The sequence below is a fragment of the Hypanus sabinus genome, chromosome 16 (genome assembly GCF_030144855.1).
Source record: "Hypanus sabinus isolate sHypSab1 chromosome 16, sHypSab1.hap1, whole genome shotgun sequence".
Taxonomy (NCBI): domain Eukaryota; kingdom Metazoa; phylum Chordata; class Chondrichthyes; order Myliobatiformes; family Dasyatidae; genus Hypanus; species Hypanus sabinus.
The window spans coordinates 62,255,865-62,278,041 of NC_082721.1; the positions used below are offsets into that span (position 1 = coordinate 62,255,865).

Sequence of the window (22,177 nt, forward strand, 5' to 3'; positions counted from 1 at the left end):
GTTTAAACTTGTCCATTCCTTTTATGATGTCAATCCTTCGAGAGTCGCTGGGACTGATTTCTCCTTTGTTTTAGCTAAAGCCGTTCTTCCGTGGTAAGGCCCACTAATTCCAAGGCAAAGGGAAAAGGACGCACGTGGGCTTTCCGCCGGCTGTCGCTATTACGCTGTTACAGGATTTCTAGTGTTTCTTCTGGTGCGTCTGAAGGGGCCGTTCCCCAGACCCTCTTTTATCCTGACTCACAGGGTCTCAGATGTCAATCAGGTCGGGATGATGCAATCTCTCAACCAACCCCCTCTGAGCATTCCCTGAGGGCTTCCACGAAGTACAGTACTCAATACACAATTCCGTCTCCAAGAGACAATGGCCGTTTTCCATGGCTTTGTATTGCTGAGGGCCAGGACATTCCAAACGTCTCTCTCTCATTTTCTGGGTCTCCTGACCTGAATTAATAGTGATCTTGCGATTCTCAAAAAGGAGGGGGCTACTTTGGACCCTTCGGCCCCTCAGAGTTGGGCACAGGCGTAACAATAGAGAATTTATTAACAGAGTTAGCTTCTAAAGAAACCCACCCCCGACAGTCCTCATGATTAATATAGTATAACTAAAACGTAAGATTCCGTATATTAACTGCCCAATAATAAAACTTAAAATTTGGTAAAGCTAAACTTCCATTCTTTTTAACTTTCTGGAAATGAACTTTATTCAGTTGAGGACATTTATTTTTCCATATATAAGAGGATAAAATAGAGTCAAGAGATTCAAAAAGGATTTAGATTTAATTTGGCCAATCAATGATAATGAAAGAGGCGACCAATTTGATAGTGTTCTTTTTATATAATTTAATAAAGTAAGAAAACTTTATTTAAATAAGTATTTATAATTCTTAGTAATTGTTACACCCAAATAAGTAAATTAGTTTCTTACAATTTTAAAAGGAAGATTAGTATTAGTTGATAACAAATTATTCAAAGGAAAAAGTTCACTCTTACGTAGGTTCAATTTATATCTAGAAAACTGGCTAAAACAAGAGAGTAGAGAAAGTGCAGAAAGTAACAAAGTCTCGACATTGGAAATAAAAAGCAATAAGTCATCTACATAAAGTGAAACTTTGTGGGTAGTACCCTTTCACAAAATACCAGTGATATCACTAGATTCTCGAAAGGCAATAGCTAAGGGTTCTAAGGCTGGGTCAAAGAGCAAAGGGCCAAAAGGTCATCCTTGTCTGGTTCCACGTTGAGGTTTAAATGGTTTAGAATTCTGAGAATTAGTAAGAACCTGAGCAGAAGGAGATAAATAAAGTAATTTAATCCATTGAGTAAAATTGGGCCCATAATTAAATTTTTCTAAAATTTTAAATAAATAGTGCCATTCAACCCAATCAAAAGCCTTCTTAGCATCTAAGGATATCACACATTCTGATATCTCCTTAGAAGGAGCGTAGGTAACATTTAATAACTGGCAAATATTTAAATGGGAATATCGATTTTTAATAAATATAGTCTGATCATCCGAAGTGATAGATGGTAAGATATTTTCAATCCTACAAGCCAGAACTTTAGATAGGATTTTAGTATCAACATTAAGTAAGGAGATTGGTCTGTATGAAGAGCATTCAGTTGGGTTCTTATTCTTTTTAAGGATAAGCGAAATAGAAGCTTCATAAAAAGATTGCAGCAACCTACTCAAGTTAAAAGAATCCAAAAAGAGTGAACATAAATGAGTTATAAGCAGTGAAGAAAAAGCCGTATAAAATTCTCCAGAAAATCCATCAGGGCCTGGAGCCTTCCCAGAGTGCAGTGAAAGTACAGCCTCGACAATTTCTTCATGAGAAATAGGTTGATCCAACTGTTTTCAGTTATCCACAGAAAGTGTAGGAATATTTACTTGGTCTAAAAAATTATTCATTGCAGTATTATCTTTAGGAGGGTCAGAACTATAAAGTTTAGAATAAAATTAACATTTATTTCTAAATGATCAGTTGGCCTGCTTTACAAATTTCTTTACTCTGTCGTTTAGCAATAGAAGTTTTAATTTGGTTAGCCAATAATTTACCTGTTTTATCTCCATGAATATAAAATTGACTTTTATCCTTTAGAAATTGAGTTTCAATAGGATATGTTAATAAAAGATCATATTTAGTTTTAATTTCAACCTGTATTTTATATAGAACAGGATCTGAAGCCAAGGCATATTCTTGGTCTAATTGTTTCAGCTGATTGGCTAAACTAATTCTCTCTTTATTAGCTTTTTTCTTAATACTTGCAGTATAAGAAATGATTTGTCCTCTAATATATGCCTTAAAGGCATCCCATATAACAAGGCTAGCATTCTCCTCCACCGTATTCTCTTCAAAAAAGAGAATAATTTGTCTCTTCAAGAACTTTTAAAAAATCCTTGTCAGATAACAAAGTTGGATTAAAATGCCAGAATCTGTTTGTTTGAGGAAAACCAAGAAGATAAAACACAGGAGCACAGTCAGAGATAGCAATCTTTTTATATTCACAAGATCAAACTAGTGGAATCATTTGGCTATCAATAAAAAATAGTCTTGAATATGTATGATGAACATGAGAGAAATTTTCTATCTGCTGAATGTAGAAAGTGCCATACATCAACAACACCACATTTCATTAGAAATGAATGAATAAACAAAGCTGATTTATTAAGTGTTGCTGGTTTAGAAGATGACCGATCTAAAAATGGATCTAACCAGCAATTAAAGTATCCTGCCATCACCAATGAGTACAAACTCAAATCAGGCAGAAACAGAAAAAAAAACGCTCAAAGAATCCTGGGTCATCTACGTTTGTATATTTGGGGCATATACATTAGCAAATACCATTAATTATTCTCTAATTTCCCTGATACTATAACAAAATGCCCATTAGTATCAGAGACTACCTTGTGTTGAACAAAGGGAAATGTATTATCTATAAAAATCGAAACTCCCCTAGACTTGGCCTGAAAATAAAAGTGAAAGTGTTATCCCCTCCATTGGCTAAAAAAGGCCTGAATTATCAGAGTTACGTATGTGAGTTTCTTGTAAAAAAAATAATTGGGACCTTAAGTTTTTTAATATAGTCAAAAATCTTATTTTATTTCACAGGGTGATTTAACCCTTCCACGTTAAGATTAAGTAAGTTAGTAGTATAATCGATTTTAATACTATTTGAAAGAAATGTTAGAGGGATAATCCCTGAAATGATTAATAAAACTTAACAATGACCTTTGTGATAAGGTAACCAAGCAACAGATTTGGCTAAGAATCCAAAGCAGCTTCCCGGGAAAAAAATCCAACTGTCCTCCCCCCTTCCAAAGAGAAAAAGTCAACTGAAGAAAGTCAATGCCTACATCTAATGATAACATTGCCCCAGACAACCTACTGGCTTAGCTCCAAATTAATTTCAAGGTTAGAAGTATTCCAACCTAGTCAAAACAACAGATAAAAAAGAAACTTAATTCTGATATCAAAAACTCTAGAGAAATAAGTATAACATAAAATAATATGAACACACAAAGTATTAGCTCATTGAAGTCTTATTCTCAAAATAAAGCCTTAAAAGGTTCAAAAAGAGAGTTGACTACAAGGTTTATCATAGGTAACATACGCAGTTATTCGTGTAAAAAATAATGAACAGTCAATTTTCTGACTCTAAAAATTTCTGAGCCTCTAAACTCCAACGGAACCATTCCTTTTAACCATCCCTCAGTGTAATTCTGAGCCGAGCTGGATACCGTAAAGAAGGCTTAAAATTTTTGTTGAACTGCTCTGACATGACACTTTCAAACTTAGCTGCTCCCTCATGATCTCTGCTGAGAAATCCTCGACAATCCTAAACTTCTTGCCATTGTAATTGATCATACCTTTCTGATGGGATTCATGAATTATAAGGTCCTTTGTTTGAAATTCATGAAAACAGATTATTACTGAATGAGGTCTGTATCCAAGCACTCTGTGAGCTCGGCCTGTGAATTCCGTAGGGTGATCACCTTCAGTTAACATTGAGACCAAGAATTTGTAAGTTATTTCTTCTGCTTCTGTTTTCTAGATCAGTAATCTTCTGTCTTAATTCTTCATTAGCCTTGGATTGTTTTTCATAACGCTTTTGCAGGTCATCCATTTTCTCATCCAGAATCGACAGGATTTCTTCATTCTCTTTTATTCATTTATCATGCTCAGTTAAGGTTTTCTGAATAGAATCCAGTTTTATACCTAGTTGCTTAATTTCAGAGCCAAGTTGCTGGAACTCTTCGGAGGATTCATTTCTGCATCGCTAAAATTCCTCTGAAGCTTCTTTTCTGTGTTTTTGCAGCAATTAAGTAATAGAATCCAAAGATGCAGAAGGATCTTCTTTTTTAGGACCTTTAGCAGTTCTTGCAGCCATGGTAAGACAATGTCATGTTCAAAAGTAAGTTTCAAATCAGGTTGGAAAGTTAGAAAAGTAAACCAGGAGCAGCTGCAGAAAGCTGTTGTTCCATCCACAGCCAGCAGGAAAGTCCTGCATTTTGAATGAGATGGTAGAAATAGTGTTTGAGATTGGCATCATTTGAAAGCCATTTGGAAAAGTTCATGGATTGGAGGAGATTTAGAGGTCTGTGAGTCAAACATGGGCAGATGGGAGTGGTTTGCTGGGCAACACAGTTATAAGACAATGCCTCTATGAATCTTTGTGTGGTGAGGCATTTAATTGTCAACCTTGAACATCACAGCTCTAGTTATAAGAATCAGAATTATCTTCTGGTAAACTGCTCCTCCACTGTTCACTTTATCTCCCCTAATCTACCCAATACTTCGTATATCACCCCCACATTATTTTCCCCTCCTCCAACCGATCCATCTCCCTCACTTGATTCCATGGTCCACCTATCAGATTTCATCACCTTTAGCCCTTTGTCACCTCCACCCATTACCCCCCAGCTTCTGTCACAATTACCACTCTCTCCCTCCTCTCTGTTCATCAGCCTATTACCCCTCCTCATGTTCATCCACCGGGTTTAAATTTTAAAATATTAAAAAAATGTAATTATCAGAATTATTATCGTGGACATTTGTTGTTTTGTCTACTTTATCTTTCCCTATAATTCAGGCAACTCAAGTGTTCCTAAAATGTTGAATGATCCCACCTGCCCACAGTTGGTCCACAGTCCTCTTAATCTCCTCCTATCCATGTATTTCCATATTGATGGTAGAGAAGAGGGCATGTCCTCTTACATTTACTTATTCTGGATAATTTTACCAGGTGAATTAGTTTCTCTCTTATTTACTCTTAAGCACAGTTAGATCAGCTATCAACAAGGAAAACACCTCTGAAAAATGCACTCTGCTATCCAGTATAACCAGCCTGAGAACCCCTCACTCACAGTACAAAGCAAAGATGCTGGCAACACAGAACATGGTCCTGTTCTCATAACTGTGGGAGACAAATGTGTCAGCATTGGTGTCCCAGAGGGCACGGCTGGTCAAAAGGGCATCCTCCTGGCACCTCTCGCCCACCGTCACGATGCACACCAACTTGTACCTGGGCGGCAGTCTCCCCTTGGCAAACTCCTTGATTTTGTTGCTCATTTCTACCGTGAGCCTTCTGGCAATGTCAGGATCATAGGAGATGATGTTGAGCTTACTGGGTAGATACTCTTCCAGGAACTTCTGGACAGGGGAGGTGGAGAATTTCTGAGGGGGGTTTGAGGGAAAAGGTGGTACCTAGAATTGGAAGAAACAGTTTTAAGGGGATAAGTCTTCACTGTGCCCTGGCAATTCTGTAATTATACAGACAGCATGACAACATATCACTTTACAGCACCAGAGAACTGGTTTGAAGTTTTTGCAGTGCAGTGAAGGGGTCATAGATAGAGGGGGTGGGGGGAACTAATTAGAATAGTCAATCAAGTTAACCTTCTGGGGGAGGAATAGCTTTTCTCACTCCCAGCTTCTTACTTCATACTGCTTCCCCTACAAATTCCTCTCTTTAGCTTTCCTCCCTTCGTAACGAGAGAAGTTACAGTTGCAATTTTCCAGTCCTCCAGGACTGTGCCAAAATCAAGTGGTTGTTGAAAGATTGTGACCAATGCATCTGTTATCTCTTCAGCAACCTCCTTCCAGATTCTGGGATTTAGTCCATCTGGTCCAGGTGACTTACCCACCTTAAGACCTTTGAGTTTGCCTAGCACTTTTTCCTTTGTAATAGAAATGGCTTTCACTCCTGCTCCCTGACACTCACGGACCTCTGACATACAGCTAGTGTCTTCCACAGTGAAGACTGAAGCAAAGTACTTATTAAGTTCATCTGCCATTTCTTTGTCCTCTATTGCTACCTCACCAACATCATTTTCTAGTAGTCCAATATCAACTCTCACCTCCTTTTTATTCTGTATTTAACTGGAAAAAAAAACTTGCAGTATCCTGCTTTATATAATTGGCTAGTTTGTCCTCATATGTCATCTTTTCCCTTCTTATAGCTTTTTTAGTTTTCAAAAGCTTCCCAATCATCCAACTTCCCACTCACTTTTGCTACCTTTTACAGTATGCCCTTTCCTTGGCTTAACTTCCTTAACTTCCCTTGTCAGCCACAGCTGCCAACACCTGATGTTTGAGAACAACTTCTTCTGTGGGACAAATCAATCCTGCGCTTTGTGAACTATACCCAGAAACTTCAGCTACCTTTGTTCTGCTGTCATCCCCGCCAGTATCCCTCTCCAATCCACCTGGGCAAGCTCCTCTCTCATTCCTCTCTAATTCCCTTTATTCCATTGCGATACTGATACATGTGACTTACGCTTCTCCCTCTCAAATTGCAGTATGAATTCAATCATATTATAATCACTGCCTCCTCAGGGTTCCTTTATGTTAAGCTGACTAATAAGATCCAGGTTATTACACAATCTAAGATCGCCTTTCCCCTACTAGGCTCAACCACAAACTGCTCTAAAAAGCCATCTCATAGGCATTCCACAAACTCACTCTCTTACGATCTGACACCAACCTGATTTACCCAATCCCCTTACATATTGAAGTCCCCCTTTATAATTGTGCCATTACTCTTATAACATTCTTTTCTAGAACCCTTTTCAATTTCACTCCCACATCTTGGCTACTATTTGGAGACCTATATATAATTCCCATAATGGCTTTTTTTACCCTTGCAGTTTCTTAACTCCACCCACAAAGATTTGACATTCTTTAACCCTACGTCACCTCTTTCTAAAGATGTAGTTCCATCTCTTACCCATAGAGCCACACCACCACCTATGCCTTCCCGCCTGTCCTTAAGACCATAAGAAACATCCTCTCCACATCCACTCTATCGAGGCCTTTCAACGTGTAATAGGTTTCAATGAGGTCACCTCTCATTCTTCTGAATTTCAGTGAGTACAGGCCAAGAGCATCAAACACTCTTCAAATGACAAGCCTTTCAATCCCAAAATCATTTCCTCTCAAATGTCAACACATCCTGCATTAGATAAGGGGCCCAAAACTGCTCTCAATACTCCAAGTGAGGCCTCGCTGGTGCTTTATAAAGCCTTAACATTACATCCTTGCTTTTATATTCTAGTCCTCTCGAAATGAATGCAACCATGGTATGCATTCATGAGTCACCACAGACTCAACCTGTAAGAAATCCTGCATAAGGACTCCCAAGTCCTTTTGCATCTCAGATTTTTAAACTTACCCTCCATTTAGAAAATAGTCTACCCTTTTATTTCTTCTACCAAAGTGCATGACCATACACTTCCGGGCATTGTATTCTATCTGCCACTTCTTTACCCATTCTCCTAATCTGCATAAGCCCTTCTGTTGCCTCCCTACTTCCTCAAAGCTACCCGTTCCTCCCCTATCTTCGTATTGTCCACGAATTTTGCTGCAAAGCCACCAATTCTGACATCCAAGTCGTTGACATACAATTTTAAAAGAAGCGTTCACAACATAGGCGGCTGTGGAACACCAGCCAACCGGAAAAGGTTCCTTTTATTCCCAGTCTTTGCCTCCTGCAATCAGCCACTGCTTTATCCATGCTAGAATCTTTCCTGTAATACCATGGGCTCTTGTTAAACAGCCTCATGTGTGGCACCTTGTCAAAGGCCTTTTGAAAATCCAACACAACATCCACCTTTGTCTATTCTGCTTGTTATTTCTTCAAAGAATTCCAACAGGTTTATCAGGCAGGATTTTCCCTTAAGGAGACTGTGGCCTATTTTATCATGCGTGTTCAAGTATCCCATAACCACATCCTTAACAAATGACTCCAACATCTTCCCAACCACTGAGGTCAGACTAACTGGCCTATCATTTCCTTTAAGGCCATAAGACATAGGAGCAGAATTAGGCCATTCAGCCCATCAAGCCTGCTCTGCCATTCCATAATGGCAATCCTGGATCCCACTCAACACCATACACCTGCCTTCTTGCCATATCCTTTGATAGTCCAACCAATCAGGAAAATATCAACTTCTGGCTTAAATATACACATAGACTTGGCCTCCACTAGCCTGCCGCACAGCATTCCACAGATTCACCACTCTCTGGCTAAAAAATTCCTCCTACCTCCATTCTAAAAGGTTGCCCCCTCAATTTTGAGGCTGTGCCCTCTAGTTCAGGATACCCCAACCACATAAAACATCCTTTCCACACCAACCCTGTAAGGGTCCGGTCCAGTCCAAAATCCGCATTCCAGGTCTCAATCCGGTCCGAGGGCTCCAGACTCCGGGTCCTGCAGTTGCCCGCCCCGTCACCGATGATCTAGTTAGGACCCTCCTGGCTCAAGGAGACACACCTGTAACTCATTGAGCTGCAGGTGTTTATAAGGGGCCTTGGGACCGGGACCAGGTGGGTGGTTGTTTTGTTCTGTTTCCCTGCTGGCTCCGAACTCTTCCCTGCATTCTGTGATCCTGCCCGAGCTCAGATCTACTCCTCATCATGCTTCTCTGCCTGTACCAGTACTGCCAGGTTGGTCCTCTCCCCCACCTTTCATCCCATGCGCTGGTCAGGCTTCTCCGCTTGTTTGTTTTGTTCGCGCGGTCACGCTGTCTGCCGGCCTTTTCCCGATTTTCCTGTTATCATGGCTGTTGTGTTGGTCACCCTGGACCTATGCCTGTTCCTACCCTTTGCCTCTGTCGGGCAAAGTCTGGCCGACCTGCCACTGCCCGGCGGTGGTTCTGCTCCGTCCTCCTCTTCCGCCCGAACTCTGGGATTGTGCCCCGCATCCACCTAGGGGTCCGTGTCGTGTCCAGGCCTCCGGTGTTTCTGCCTGGGAGGTGGCCCTACCTGGGATACATGCAGCTCACCCAGGGAGGGCTCTCCGCCAGCTTACCGAGCCACCTGGACCTGCCTGCCTGATTGCCTGCCCGAACTCCGGGAGCCCGCTCTGCTCCGCCTGCCTGACACTCTATCTACCTGAACCCCAGCTCTACCCTTAAATGTCATGGCATCCCCATCCTGTCCTCCCCCAGTACTTCAGTGTCTGCGTCCTGCGTTTGGGTCCATCTGGCCCCATTCCTGACACACCCTGCCTAATCATTTCAACATTTGGTAGGTTTCAATGAGCTCCCTTGACATGCTTCTAAATTCCAGTGAAGACAGATGCAAAACAGCCAAATGCTCCTTGTATGTTAACCCCTTCACTCCTGGAATCATCCTTGTGAACCTCTTCTGGACTCTCTGCAGTGATAACACATCCTTTCTGGGATATGGGGCCCAGAACTGTTGACAATACTCCAAGTGTGGCCTCCTTACAAAGGAGGGGTCACCAACCTTTTTTGCACTGCGGACCGGTTTAATATTGACAATATTCTTGCGGACCAGCTGACGGGGTGGGTGGGGGGTGGGGGTTGGTGTTAGTCACAACCAGAATACAGTGATACTCAAAGGAGGTTCCTTATGTCCAGTCTATTCTGCAATTTAGTTTTCGTGGCTATCAGCACTAGGCTTCTGTCTCGCTTGCTCATGTTTTCTCCACTCAAAAAACTCAACAGGTTTGTCTTTAAGTGCAGGGAGCTTGGACTCAGGGTACAGAAGCAGTTTTGAGGGCTTCATTGTCTAATTAGACAGCCTCTGGGCCCCAACTCCAGCCTCCTGCCTGCACCAGATGCCTTGGCCAGGTGCGGCTGGTCGTGGATGGGGTGAGAGGACAAGGTAAGGGCTGCAGGTCCCTGTGCTGGGGCCGCGACGGTCGCAGTCCGGACAGCGAGGAGGAGTGTGACAGGGTGTGTGCCCACCTCCCCCCGTAGGTAGGCAGGATCTATCGGCCGACAGAAGTTTGTCTCGAGGGATGACTTTCAGTAGATCGCAGCGAGGTAGCTGCTCTGCTACTTACGAAACCCTGAGCCTGGATTAGGTCGTCTGTGAATATTTTACCACCCGGTTCCCCACGAACATCCAGTGTGGTAGACAGGTTTAGAGGCAGCGCCCATCTGCCTGTGCTCCAAGCCAGTAGCAACAGCACTTCCTGCTGGTCGCACGAGGCAGCCGGTTACCTGAGGCCAACCAGTGATCCCTGGCGCGAGGGAATCACTGCGTTTAGGTGACTGATGACCTCGTGTGGTTCAAGTTCAACAGTGAGCGTGACAGGGAATGAGGAAAGGTGCATATCGTTTCATATCACGGCCCGGTAGCACATGCTTTGTGGCCTAGTACCGGTCTGCGTCCTGGTGGGTGGGGACCACTGTTACAAAGCCTCAGCATTATCTCTTTGCTTTTATTTTCTATTCCCCTTGAAGTAAGTGCCAATATTGCAATTGCCTTCTTTACCACAGACTCAACCCGTAAACTAACCTTCTGGGAGTCTTGCACGAGTCCCTCTGCACCTATGATGTTTGAAACTTCTCACAATTTAGAAAATAGCCAGCACTATTGTCCTTTTATCAAAATGCATTATCATATATTTCACAACACTGTATTCCATCTGCCACTTTTTTGCCCATTCTTCCAGTTTGTCTAAATCCTGCTGCAATCGCATTGCTTCCTCGACACCACCTACCCCTCCCACCTATCTTCATAATATCTGCAAACTTTGCCACAAAACCATCAATTCCATTATCCAAAGAACTGATAAACAGCGTAAAATGTTGCAGTCCCAACACTGACCCCATGAGGAACATCACTAGTCACTGGTAGCCAACCAGAAAAGTCCCCTTTTATTCCCATTTGCTACCTCCTGCCTGTCAGCCATTCCTCTATCCATGCCAGTATATTTCCTGTAATCCCGTAGGATTTTATCTTGTTAGGTAGCCTCATGTGTGGCACCTTATCAAATGCCTTCTGAAAATCAAGTAAATGGCATCCACTGCCTCTCTTTTGTCCACTCTGCTTGTTACTTCCTTGAAGAACTCTAACAGGTTTGCCAGGCAAGATTCCCCTTCACAGAAACCAACTTTTTGTCATTAGTCTCCAAATATCCCGAAACATTATCCTTAATAATAGACTCCAACACTTTCCCAACCACTAAGGTTAGGCTAAATAGCCTATAATTTCCTTTCTTTTGGCTTGCTTCCTTCTTAAAGAGTGGCATGACATTTGCAATCTTCCAGTCCTCCGAGCATGCCAGAATCAAGTGATTCTTGAAAGCGCATGACCAATACGTCCGTTATCTCTTCAGCAGCCTCCCTCAGTACTCTGGAATGTAGTCCATCTGGTCCGGGGGCTTATCCACCTTAAAACCTTTCAGGTTGCCTAGCACTTTTTCCTTAGTAATAGCAATGGCACTCTCTCCTGCTCCCCGACACTCACAGACCTCTGGTACACTGCTAGTGTCTTCCACAGTGAAGACTGATGCAAAGTACTTATTAAGTTCATCTGCCATTTCTTTGTCCCCCATTACTACCTTACCAACATCATTTTCCAGTGGTTTAATATCAACTCTCAGCTCCCTCTGATTCTTTATATAACTGAAAAAAAACTTTTAGTTGCCTGCTTTATATTATTGGCTAGTTTGCTCTCACATTTCATCTTTTCCTTTCTTACAGCTTTTTTGGTTGCCTTTTGTTAGATTTTAAAAGCTTCCCAATTATACAACTTCCCACTCACTTTTGCTACCTTATATGCCCTTTCCTTGGCCTTTATGCTTGGTTGCCTACCCCTGCCATTGAGAACACCTTCTTCTGTGGGACAGATCTATCCTGTGCCTTGTGAACTATTCCCAGAAACTTCAGTCATCTTTGCTCTGCCGTCATCCCTGCCAGTATCCTCCTTCAATCCACCTGGGCAAGCTCCTCTCTCATGCCTCTACTATTCCCTTTATTCCATTCCTTTCTTCTGCCTTTCTCCCTTCTTAAAGAATGGAGTGACATATGCAAATTTTCATTCCTCTGGAACCAGGCCAGAATCAATCAACACTTGAAGGTTCATTACTATTTCCTCTACAATCTCTTCAGCTTCCTATTTCAGAACACTGGGGTGTAGACCATCTGGTCCAGGTGACTTATCTACCTTCAGACCTTTCAGTTTCCCAAGAGTCTTCTCTCAAGTAATGGCAACTCCACACACTTCTGCCCCCTGACACTCTCAAACTTCTGGCATACTGCTAGTGTCTTGTAGGGTGAAGAATGATGCAAAATACTTATTCAATTCATTCACCATTTTCTTGACCCCATTACTGCTTCTCCAATATCATTTTCCAGATGTCCGATATCCACTCTCACCTCTTCAGATACTTTATGCATCTGAAGAAAATTTTGGTTCCTCTTTAATATTATTGACTAGTTTACCTTCATATTCCTTCTTTTCCTTCTTTATAACTCTTTAGTTGCTTTCTTTAGATTTTTAAAAGCTTCCCAATCTTCTAACTTCCCAATAGTTTTTGTTCTGTTATATGCCCCCTCTGTGGCTTTTATGCTGGCTTTGACTTCTCTTGTTAGCAACAGTTGTGTCATCTTGCCTTCAGAATACTTCTTGCTCTTTGGGACATACATACACTGTGCCTTCCAAATTTCTTCCAGAAATTCCAGCCATTGCTTCTCTGCTGATGCCAGTATTCTTTTCCAATAAATTTTGGCCAGCTCCTCTCTCATGCCTCTGTAATTCCCTTTACTCTACTAAAACACTGATACATCTGACTTTAGCTTCTCAAATTGCAGGTGAGTTCTATTTTATTATGATCACCTCCCCTAAGGGACCTTATACTCTCTAATCCAGTTCATCGCACAACTCCCAATCCAGAATAGCTGATTCCCTAGTAGGCTCAACCATGATCTGTTCAAAAAAGTCATTCTAGAAATTCTCCCTCTTCGGATCCAGTACCAACCTAATTTCCCGAATCCATCTCCATATTGAAATCCCCCATGACTATTGTAACATTGCCCTTTTGACACCCATTGCAGTCTGTAGACCACATTCTTAATACGGTTTGGGGATCCGTATGTACTTCCCATCAGGATCTTTTTATCCTTGCAGTTCCTTAGCTCTACCCATAACAATTCAACACTTTCCAACTCCATGTCACCTCGTTCTAATGATTTGATTTACCAGCAGAGCCGCACCACCCTGTCTGCCTACCTGCCTATCATTTTGATATAACACACACAAGATGCTGGTGGAACACAGCAGGCCAGGCAGCATCTATAGGAGAAGCGCTGTCGACGTTTCGGGCCGAGACCCTTCGTCAGGACTCACTTGTGTGTGTTGTTTGAATTTCCAGCATCTGCAGATTTCCTCGTGTTTTATCATTTTGATACAATGTGTTTCCTCAGATGTTAAGCTCCCAGCTGCCAATATCCAGATGTCACCCAAACTGTGAAAGCATTGAAGGCTAAGGATGTAGTGGATGGGTGTAACTGTCACTGTGGATGTGTGTGCTGAAGGGCCTATTTCTAGAAGAATTAGAAGTAGAAAGAGGCTCTCTGGCCTTTAAAAACCTGACCTTTTCATTTACAATCTTGGTGACAACTGGTTTCTTGGCAGCTATCTTCAATGCCGTTCTTTCCTTCCAAGATAAAGACAGAATTTGGTTATTTATTTCCTCCTCTTAAACCTCAAATTCTTTTCTACTGGAACAACATTCTTAGTCACCTTCAGATTCTTTGTCAGTCTCCAGGCAATGAGAAGTCCACTGATAGTGAAAGAGGGAGGTGGTGCCCCATTTAAAATGTTTCCCATTGAACTTTTCCCTTTCACCGCTCGAGGCTGCAAACAAATAGATGAGATTAAACAGACAGTGTTTATATCACCCTGGTCAAGAGAGTGCTTCCCGCTGGACCCTGTTTGAAATGGGGGTTCAGGTTCAACCTTATAGTCAATGGCAAGGAAGACACATGGTGTAAATGCTATGAAAGTTCATTTTTAGCAGCAGCAACATAGCACACTACAACCATGGCAAGCATAAGTTAACATAAACTTAAATAACAATTAATTATATATAACTTAATCATGAAAAAATAAACATCAAAGTAAATGATGCCAGTGTGAGTTGAGGGAAAAGAAAAGAACTGCAGTTTGAGATAAAGTTAGAGCTTTCAGGTTGGTACAAAGCCCTGATGGCTATGGGGAAGAAGCTGTTGTTGAAGCTTAAGGTCTCAGTCTTCATGCTCCTGTACGTCCTTCTTGATGGCAGTGTGGAAGAAGTTGTTGTTGAACTTTGAGGTGTGGGTCTTCAAGCTTCTGCTTGATGGCAATACCAAGGTGGCAATATCAAGAAGAGGACACAGCCCGGATAAGGGGGTCCCTGATGTTGGACGTTGCCTTTCTGAGATACAAGTGGTACTTGTGACTTAACTGCCTGAGTCCACTACTCTCTGTTTCCAAAGGATATGCTGTAAGATATCAGCTGGTTCTGGCATATGATCATGAAATAGTTCAGTAGTCCAGAAACAGAAAGGTTTGTTATATTTTGGGACGCTTGGAGGACAGAGGAATTGTACTGATGATGCACACGGTAAGGCCGAGAATGTACTGAATAAGTTTATGGCTGCACACCTACCGAATACCGAAAGTCCTGGATGGAGTGGTTTTTCTCTCGATCTCAGTACATGTGACAACAAACAACGATCATGGATCAATTTCATTCATCATATATATTTGCATGCATTAGGAACTTGACCAATATGCAACAAAAAAAAACAACATTCAAGAATTATAAAGAATTATATAAAAATAATGCCAAAAGTTCAGATATGGAATAAACTGCTCATAAATGCCTGAATACCAGCAAATATTTGCAAAGTAAACAGAATTATAAAAGCTGTTTGAAGTGTTTACTGTGTAATTCAGATTCTGAGGTAATAGATAGGGAACAGGCTGGGGGAGGGGAGGGTCAAACATGAAGCCAAAACAAGAAAAACTTCCACCACGTTATGTTAGCATGTCTTTGCTGTCCCATGCCTTACCTCTGGGGCAGTTTTGTCATTGGCTCTTGCTTTAGTGGACACCAACACCTTCTTCTCTGTGGCTCTGGCAGCAACCAGACTCTGCCCTCTGCTGTCCATATTGAGATGTACGTAAGGCCCTCAAAACCTTGGTTCAGTGATCCACTTCTCTATTCCCTTGCTCTGCAATGGCTTTGGTATCTTCGTCATAAAATCAGAATCAAGTTAATATCACCATCTTATGCAAAGGAACAACTTTATTCACCAAATATATTGACATATATTAGGAATTTGCTGTAGTGTGTTGTTCAGGTTGCAACAAAAAACACCATTCAACAAATTTGAAGAATAAAGAATTACACCTCCTGTACCTATCAAAGTGACCACTGAGTGTATGCTCCAGATCCAAGCCCACCCAAGTTCTTCCAAATAAATCGGTTTCTCTTATCAACTCCTTTATGACTGATTCAGCAATTTTTGAAATTTGGCGTTTTCTACACCCCAATGACAAAGAGTTTTCATACTTTTCTCATGTTTATCACAATTACTCAAGAATTGATTACTTTTTCATTGATCACCGTTTGCTTACAGATGTTATCGATTGTAAATATGACTCTATTACCATTTCTGATCATGCACCTTTGAAGTTATCTATTAAGATAATGGACTCACTTACTAATGTTAAATCTTGGAGGTTTAACTCTATTTTATTGCAGGACTCAGACTTTGTCAATTTTGTCAAATAACAAATTGATTTGTTTTTCTCAACAAATTCTACAGCAGAGATCTCTAGTGGAATTTTATGGGACACTTTTAAAGCCTTTATTCGTGGGCAGATTATTTCATACTCTGATGGAGTTAGGAAATGAACTAATTCTAAAATATTAACATTGGTTGATAAAATCAAAGCAATTGATAGGATTTACTCAGTGACTCCTAGCAAAGAACTCTATAAAGAAAGAGTGGAACTCCAAATGGAACATAATTTGTTATTATCCTCTTCGATTGAAAATCAGTTATTTAAATCTAGAACTCAGTTTTATGTGTATGGAGATAAGTCTGGTAAATTATTGGCTAATCAATTGAAAACTGCTTCGGCTAAGCGACAGATTACTAGGATTCGTAAACAAGATGGTACTCTAACGATCGACCATAAAGAGATAAATAAAACCTTTCAAGATTTTTATAATTCCCTATAACAATCAGAATTTGCTGAGGATTCTTCTATAATAAATGAATTTTTAAGGAAATTGAATATTCCAAAATTAACAACAGAGGATAATGTATTTTTAGATACACCTATCACGGAAAATGAAATAAAAAAGGCTATTATTTTCATTGAATTCCGGTAAAGCTTCTGGTCCAGATGGTTATTCTGCAGAATTTTTAAAATCTTTTTCCTCTATACTTTCTCCTTGGCTTTGTAAAATTTTTAAAGATGCATTAATTATAGGCAAATTGCCACAATCTTTTTATGAAGCTTCTATTTCTTTAATTCTTAAAAAAGATAAAGACCCTATTGAGTGTGCGTCCTATCGGCCTATATCCTTGCTGAACACAGATTTTAAGATTTTTAGTAAAATTTTGGCTACTATATTAGAAAATATATTACCTCGAATCATTTCTGAAGATCAGACTGGATTTATTAAAAATCGCTATTCATCTTTTAACATTAGAAAATTAATAAATATGATTTACACTTCCTCACCCAAAATACCAGAACATGTCATTTCTCTAGATGCTGAAAAAGCATTTGATAGAGTTGAATGGCCATATTTATTCAACACGATGCAGCATTTTAATTTCAGTTCAAAATTTATATCATGGATTAAATTAATATACCAGAAACCCTTGGCTTCGGTTTTTACCAATAATCAAAGATCCCCTTTTTTTCAGTTATTTCGTGATACAAGGCAAGGTTGTCCTTTAAGTCCTTTACTATTTGACATCGCTCTAGAACCTTTGGCTATAGCTATTTGTGAATCACCTAATATTTTTGGTATTACTCGTGGGGAGGGGACGTATAAGTTATCATTATATGCTGATGATTTGTTACTATACATATCTGACCCTGAAAGATCTATTCCTGCTATTTTGTCTTTGTTTGATCAGTTTAGTAACTTTTCTGGTTATAAATTGAATTTTAACAAGAGTGAACTATTTCCATTAAATATGCAAGTTTCAATTTATAAACGTTTACCATTTAAGGTTGTTACAGATTATTTTACTTACTTAGGTATTAAAATTACTAAAAAACACAAAGATTTATTTAAAGCTAACTTTTTACCTTTAATTGACCAGATTAAGCAACTTGCTACTAGGTGGTCTCCACTATCTTTGTCATTGGTTGGTAGAATTAATGCTATTAAGATGATGATATTACCCAAATTCTTACATTTATTTCAAGCATTACCAATTTTTATTCCTAAATCTTTTTTTGATATTATTGACTCCAAAATATCTTCTTATCTTTGGCAGAATAAAAATCCTAGACTAGGCAAAAAATATTTACAGAAGCCTAAGAAGGAAGGTGGTTTGGCTTTGCCAAACTTGAGATTTTATTATTGGGCAGTTAATATACGATATTTAATATTTTGGACACAAGAATTGACTACAGCTGCCTGCCCACAATGGGTAAATTTGGAATGTAAATCTGTACAAGATTTTTTGTTGTTTTCAATCTTAGGATCTTCACTTCCTTTTTCTTTATCTAAATTGAATAAACAAATAACTAATCCTATAGTCAAATACACATTGCGAATCTGGTTTCAATTTCGTAAATTTTTTGGTTTGAATAAGTTTATTCTATCATGCCCTATAGTATCTAATTATTTTTTTCGGCCTTCCTTTATGGATCAAACTTTTTTTTAATGGAAAACAAAAGGTATAACATGTTTTCGTGATTTGTTTTTAGATGATAGCATTATGTCCTTTGAACAGTTATCTAATAAATATAATTTACCTAAAACTCATTTTTTTAGATATTTGCAAGTTAGAAATTTTTTGTATAATGAGTTACAGTCTTTTCCAAAACTAGGTCCATTGGACATTACGGAAAATTTTTTAGCTCTGAATCCTTGTCAAAAGGGTTTAGTAGCTGTCATTTATAATATGATTATGAATATACAGCCAGATGTATCAGAAAAAATTAAGAAGGAATGGGAAGAAGAACATTGTCTTATATCCACTGAGCAATGGGAGAAAATGTTACTATTAGTTAATTCATCCTCTATTTGTGCTAAATATGCCCTAATACAATTTAAGGTTGTACATAGAGCTCATATGTCTAAGGATAAACTTGCTCGATTTTATTCTCATGTTAATTCAACCTGTGACAGATGTCATTTTGATGTTGTCTCATTAACCCATATGTTTTGGTCTTCCCCTTGTTTACAAAATTACTGGAAAGATATTTTCAGTATTATTTCAAGAGTTTTGAATATTAATATCCAACCGCATCCTTTTACTGCAATATTTGGTTTACCAATGGTGGATAATAGTTGTCTATCCTCTTCATCTCGACGAATGATTGCATTTGTTATACTAATGGCTAGAAGATCTATTCTATTGAATTGGAAAGAAATTAATCCTCCAACTATATTTCAGTGGTTTTCTCAAACCATTTCTTGTTTGAGCTTAGAAAAAAATTAGAAGTGTTGTTTTTGACCCTTCAGTTAAATTTGAAGAAACTTGGAGACCATTTATTCAACATTTTCACATGAGTTGAATTGTCTTTTCCTAAACCTTACTTATATTATCCTTAATTAATTGGATGGAGGTTCGGAGTTATTGGCACTACTGTATATGTACGTAATATTATTCAATGGCCCATGTTGGTTAGTGTTTTTTTTTCTTCTCTTTTTTTTCTCTGGGGTCTTTTTTTTACTTTTTATTTCTTTGTTCATCAATGTTATGAGTTTGGGAGGTTATCTATTTTTATTATTATATGAATGTCTATTTAAACTATTAATTATGTACTCTCAAACACTTTGTATTCATGTTTCATTTATGTTTGTTTAAAATTAATAAAAAGATTTAAAAAGAATGTATGCTCATGGTCTTCTGCTGCTGTAGCCCATCCACTTCTAGATTCAATGTGTTGTGCATTTAGAGAAGCTCTTCTGCACTCCACTGATGTAACATTTGGTTATTTGATTTACTCTCACCCTTCTGCCAGCTTTAACCAGTCTGACCATTCTTTCTGACCTTGTTTTCACCCAGAGAATAGCCACTCACTAGATTAACACACACAAGTTGCTGGAGGAACTCAGCAGACTGGGCGGTATTTATGGAAAAGCGTAAACAGTCAATATTTTGGACACTAAACATCGACTGTTTATTCATTTCCATAGAGGATTCCTGGACTACAGAGTTCCTCCTGGATCTTGTGTGGATTGCTTTGGATTTCCAGCACCTACAGATTTTCTCATGTTTGTACCACTCACTAGATTTTTTTTGTTTTTTACACCATTCTTTGTAAACTCTAGAGACTGTTGTGTGTGAAAATCCTGGGGGATCAGCAATTTCTGAGAGACTCAAACCACCTTGTCTGGCACCAACCACCACTCCACAGTTAAAGTCACTTAGATCCCATTTCTTCCCATTCTGATGGTTGGTCTGAACAATTACTGAACCTCTTGACCATGTCTGCATGCTTTTATGCATTGAGTCACTGCCACATGTTTGCTGATTAGAGATTAGCATTTACAAAGTGTACTTGGGGTGCATGGGGTGGTTTGGTCCTGACTAAATGTCAGGAAATGCCAATAGCGATTATATAGCTTCTCCCACCCAAGCCAACTCCACCTTCACGTAGGACTTAGGTCTGGGTGCACCCTGTCTATGGCGAGTGCTTGGCGCCAGAAAAATAACCAGACCAATGGTTGTGGTGTCACCTAAAATCACGGCAGCAGGGAGATGGTTTCCAAGCTTTGGTGGAGGATTGTCTAACGACAGCAAAGGTTGGGCGACGTCTAGTGTATAATTCCCACTTGGGAACACCAGTAGAGGTAAAAGAGCACTGGGGCAACGGCAAATGACTGTTGAAATTTCTGCCTAGTCAATCATGGAAAGAAACAAAAGAAGGAAACCAGGTAACAGCGTGAATGGGGTTGATTCTAATCAAGAGAACAACACCTTGCTCTGTAGGGGTAATCATGTGCTCCAGGTGACAACAGACTGTCATCCGGAGACAGTAAGCAATAGGGAAAGGCTGAGGGTAGTAACATGGAACATCCGTACACTTCACCAGAAAGGAAAGTTGGACAACACATTAAATGAAATGAAAAGGTTGGAAGTTGATATCTTAGGCCTGTCAGAAAATGGATGGACCGACAGTGGCAAATTCACTAAGAATAGTTCTCTGATAATGTATTCTGGAGGTCAATAGCCTATGTATGGAGTTGGAATTATTTTAAACAAACAAGTATCAAAATGTCTTATGGGATTTTGGGCGATATCCGACCGGCTGCTTTTAGTTAAATTAAGGGGTAACCCTTTTAACATTAGCATAATCCAAACCTATGCGCTGACAATTGATATTGTCATTTAAAGTAAAATTGGATAGATATATGGACAGGAAAGGAATGGAGGGTTATGGGCTGAGTGCAGTTCGGTGAGACTAGATGAGAGTAAGTGTTCGGCACAGACTAGAAGGGCAGAGATGGCCTGTTTCCGCGCTGTAATTGTTATATGGTTATATGGTTTATATGGTTAACAAAAGATGTAGATGAAGAGGATATCAACAAGTTTTATGATGATCTCAACAGTGCTTATGAGTAATGTAAATCTCAGGATATACAACTAGTCACGGGAGATTTTAACTCCAAAGTTGGATAGGAAAGGGTTGATAACATGATAAAACCTTTTGGATTAGGGGGGAAAAATTAAAATGGAGAAAGGTTTACTGATTGGTGTGTCAGAAACAACCAGGTGATGACCAATACTTGGTATAAAAACCATCCATGTAGATTGTGTACTTAGATTAACAAGGAATCAAATAGACTTCATTACCATCAATGAACGCTTTAGAAATAATATCACAAATTCTAAAGCCTACCCAGGAGCAGACTGTGGTTCAGATCACCATCCAGTAATAGCTACCATCAAAACAAAATTAAAGAAACTGAAACATGGAAAAAAGAGAAAGAAGTATATGTTGGGAGAACTTAAAAATGATAGCATACTTAAGCAACAATTCAAAACAGCTGTAGATGAACACCACAACAAAAACGAAACAACACCTATTTGGGACAGATTTAAATATGCGATACAGCAATCAGCAGAGGAGATAATCCCAGTACAAGAAATCCAACACACCAACAAGGGGTGGATAACCCAAGAAATTCTAGATCTGATGGAACAAGGAAGATTAGTGAAGAATAATGAAGTGTAATACAGAGAGCTAGACAGACAGACCAGACAATTGTGCAATATTGCAAAGGAAGAACGGCTGAATCAAAAATGCAATGGAGTAGAAGGCCATATTAACAACAGCAAAGAAATGCACAAGAGAATTAAGGAAATTACTGGAATTAAGAAAACCTCCTGTACAGGATGCATAAGATCAGCAGACGGATCCATACTAACAGACCCAGATAAAGTATGTGAGAGGTGGATTTAGTATATAGAGCAGCTTTTTGAAGATAATAGAGGGGAACCCCCAGATATCAAACACCCTAATTCTGGCCCACCTATTACCAACTAAGAAATAACTACCGTAAATTCCGGACTATAAGCCGCTACTTTTTTCCCACGCTTTGAACACTGCGGCCTATACTACGGTGCGGCTAATGCATGTTTTTTTTTCATGCCGCCAAAAACATTTTGCCTCGTAACAGTAGACCAATAAAATTGATGAGTAGTTCACAGAGGTCCAATGAATTTGTA

The 22,177-nt window shown here is 39.6% G+C and overlaps 1 protein-coding gene across 1 annotated transcript; it reads right to left on the reverse strand.

The window, feature by feature from the left end:
- Positions 1-5,354: 5,354 nt before the first annotated feature.
- LOC132405848 (dynein light chain Tctex-type 5-like) lies at positions 5,355-15,447 on the reverse strand. Its single transcript, XM_059990843.1, has 4 exons — positions 15,311-15,447; positions 13,998-14,111; positions 13,849-13,911; positions 5,355-5,702 (listed from the first exon to the last, which is right to left on the reverse strand). The coding sequence occupies exons 1-4, from the start codon at positions 15,407-15,409 to the stop codon at positions 5,355-5,357; spliced, it is 624 nt and encodes a 207-aa protein (XP_059846826.1). The 5' UTR covers positions 15,410-15,447.
- Positions 15,448-22,177: the final 6,730 nt, after the last annotated feature.

Coding starts and splice junctions, on each gene's coding strand:
- LOC132405848 (XM_059990843.1), bottom strand. CDS start 15,409: ATGGACAGCAGAGGGCAGAGTCTGGTTGCTGCCAGAGCCACAGAGAAG. Junction 14,112..15,310: donor ATGACAAAACTGCCCCAGAG/GTAAGGCATGGG, acceptor ATTTGTTTGCAG/CCTCGAGCGGTGAAAGGGAA. Junction 13,912..13,997: donor GACTGACAAAGAATCTGAAG/GTGACTAAGAAT, acceptor TTATCTTGGAAG/GAAAGAACGGCATTGAAGAT.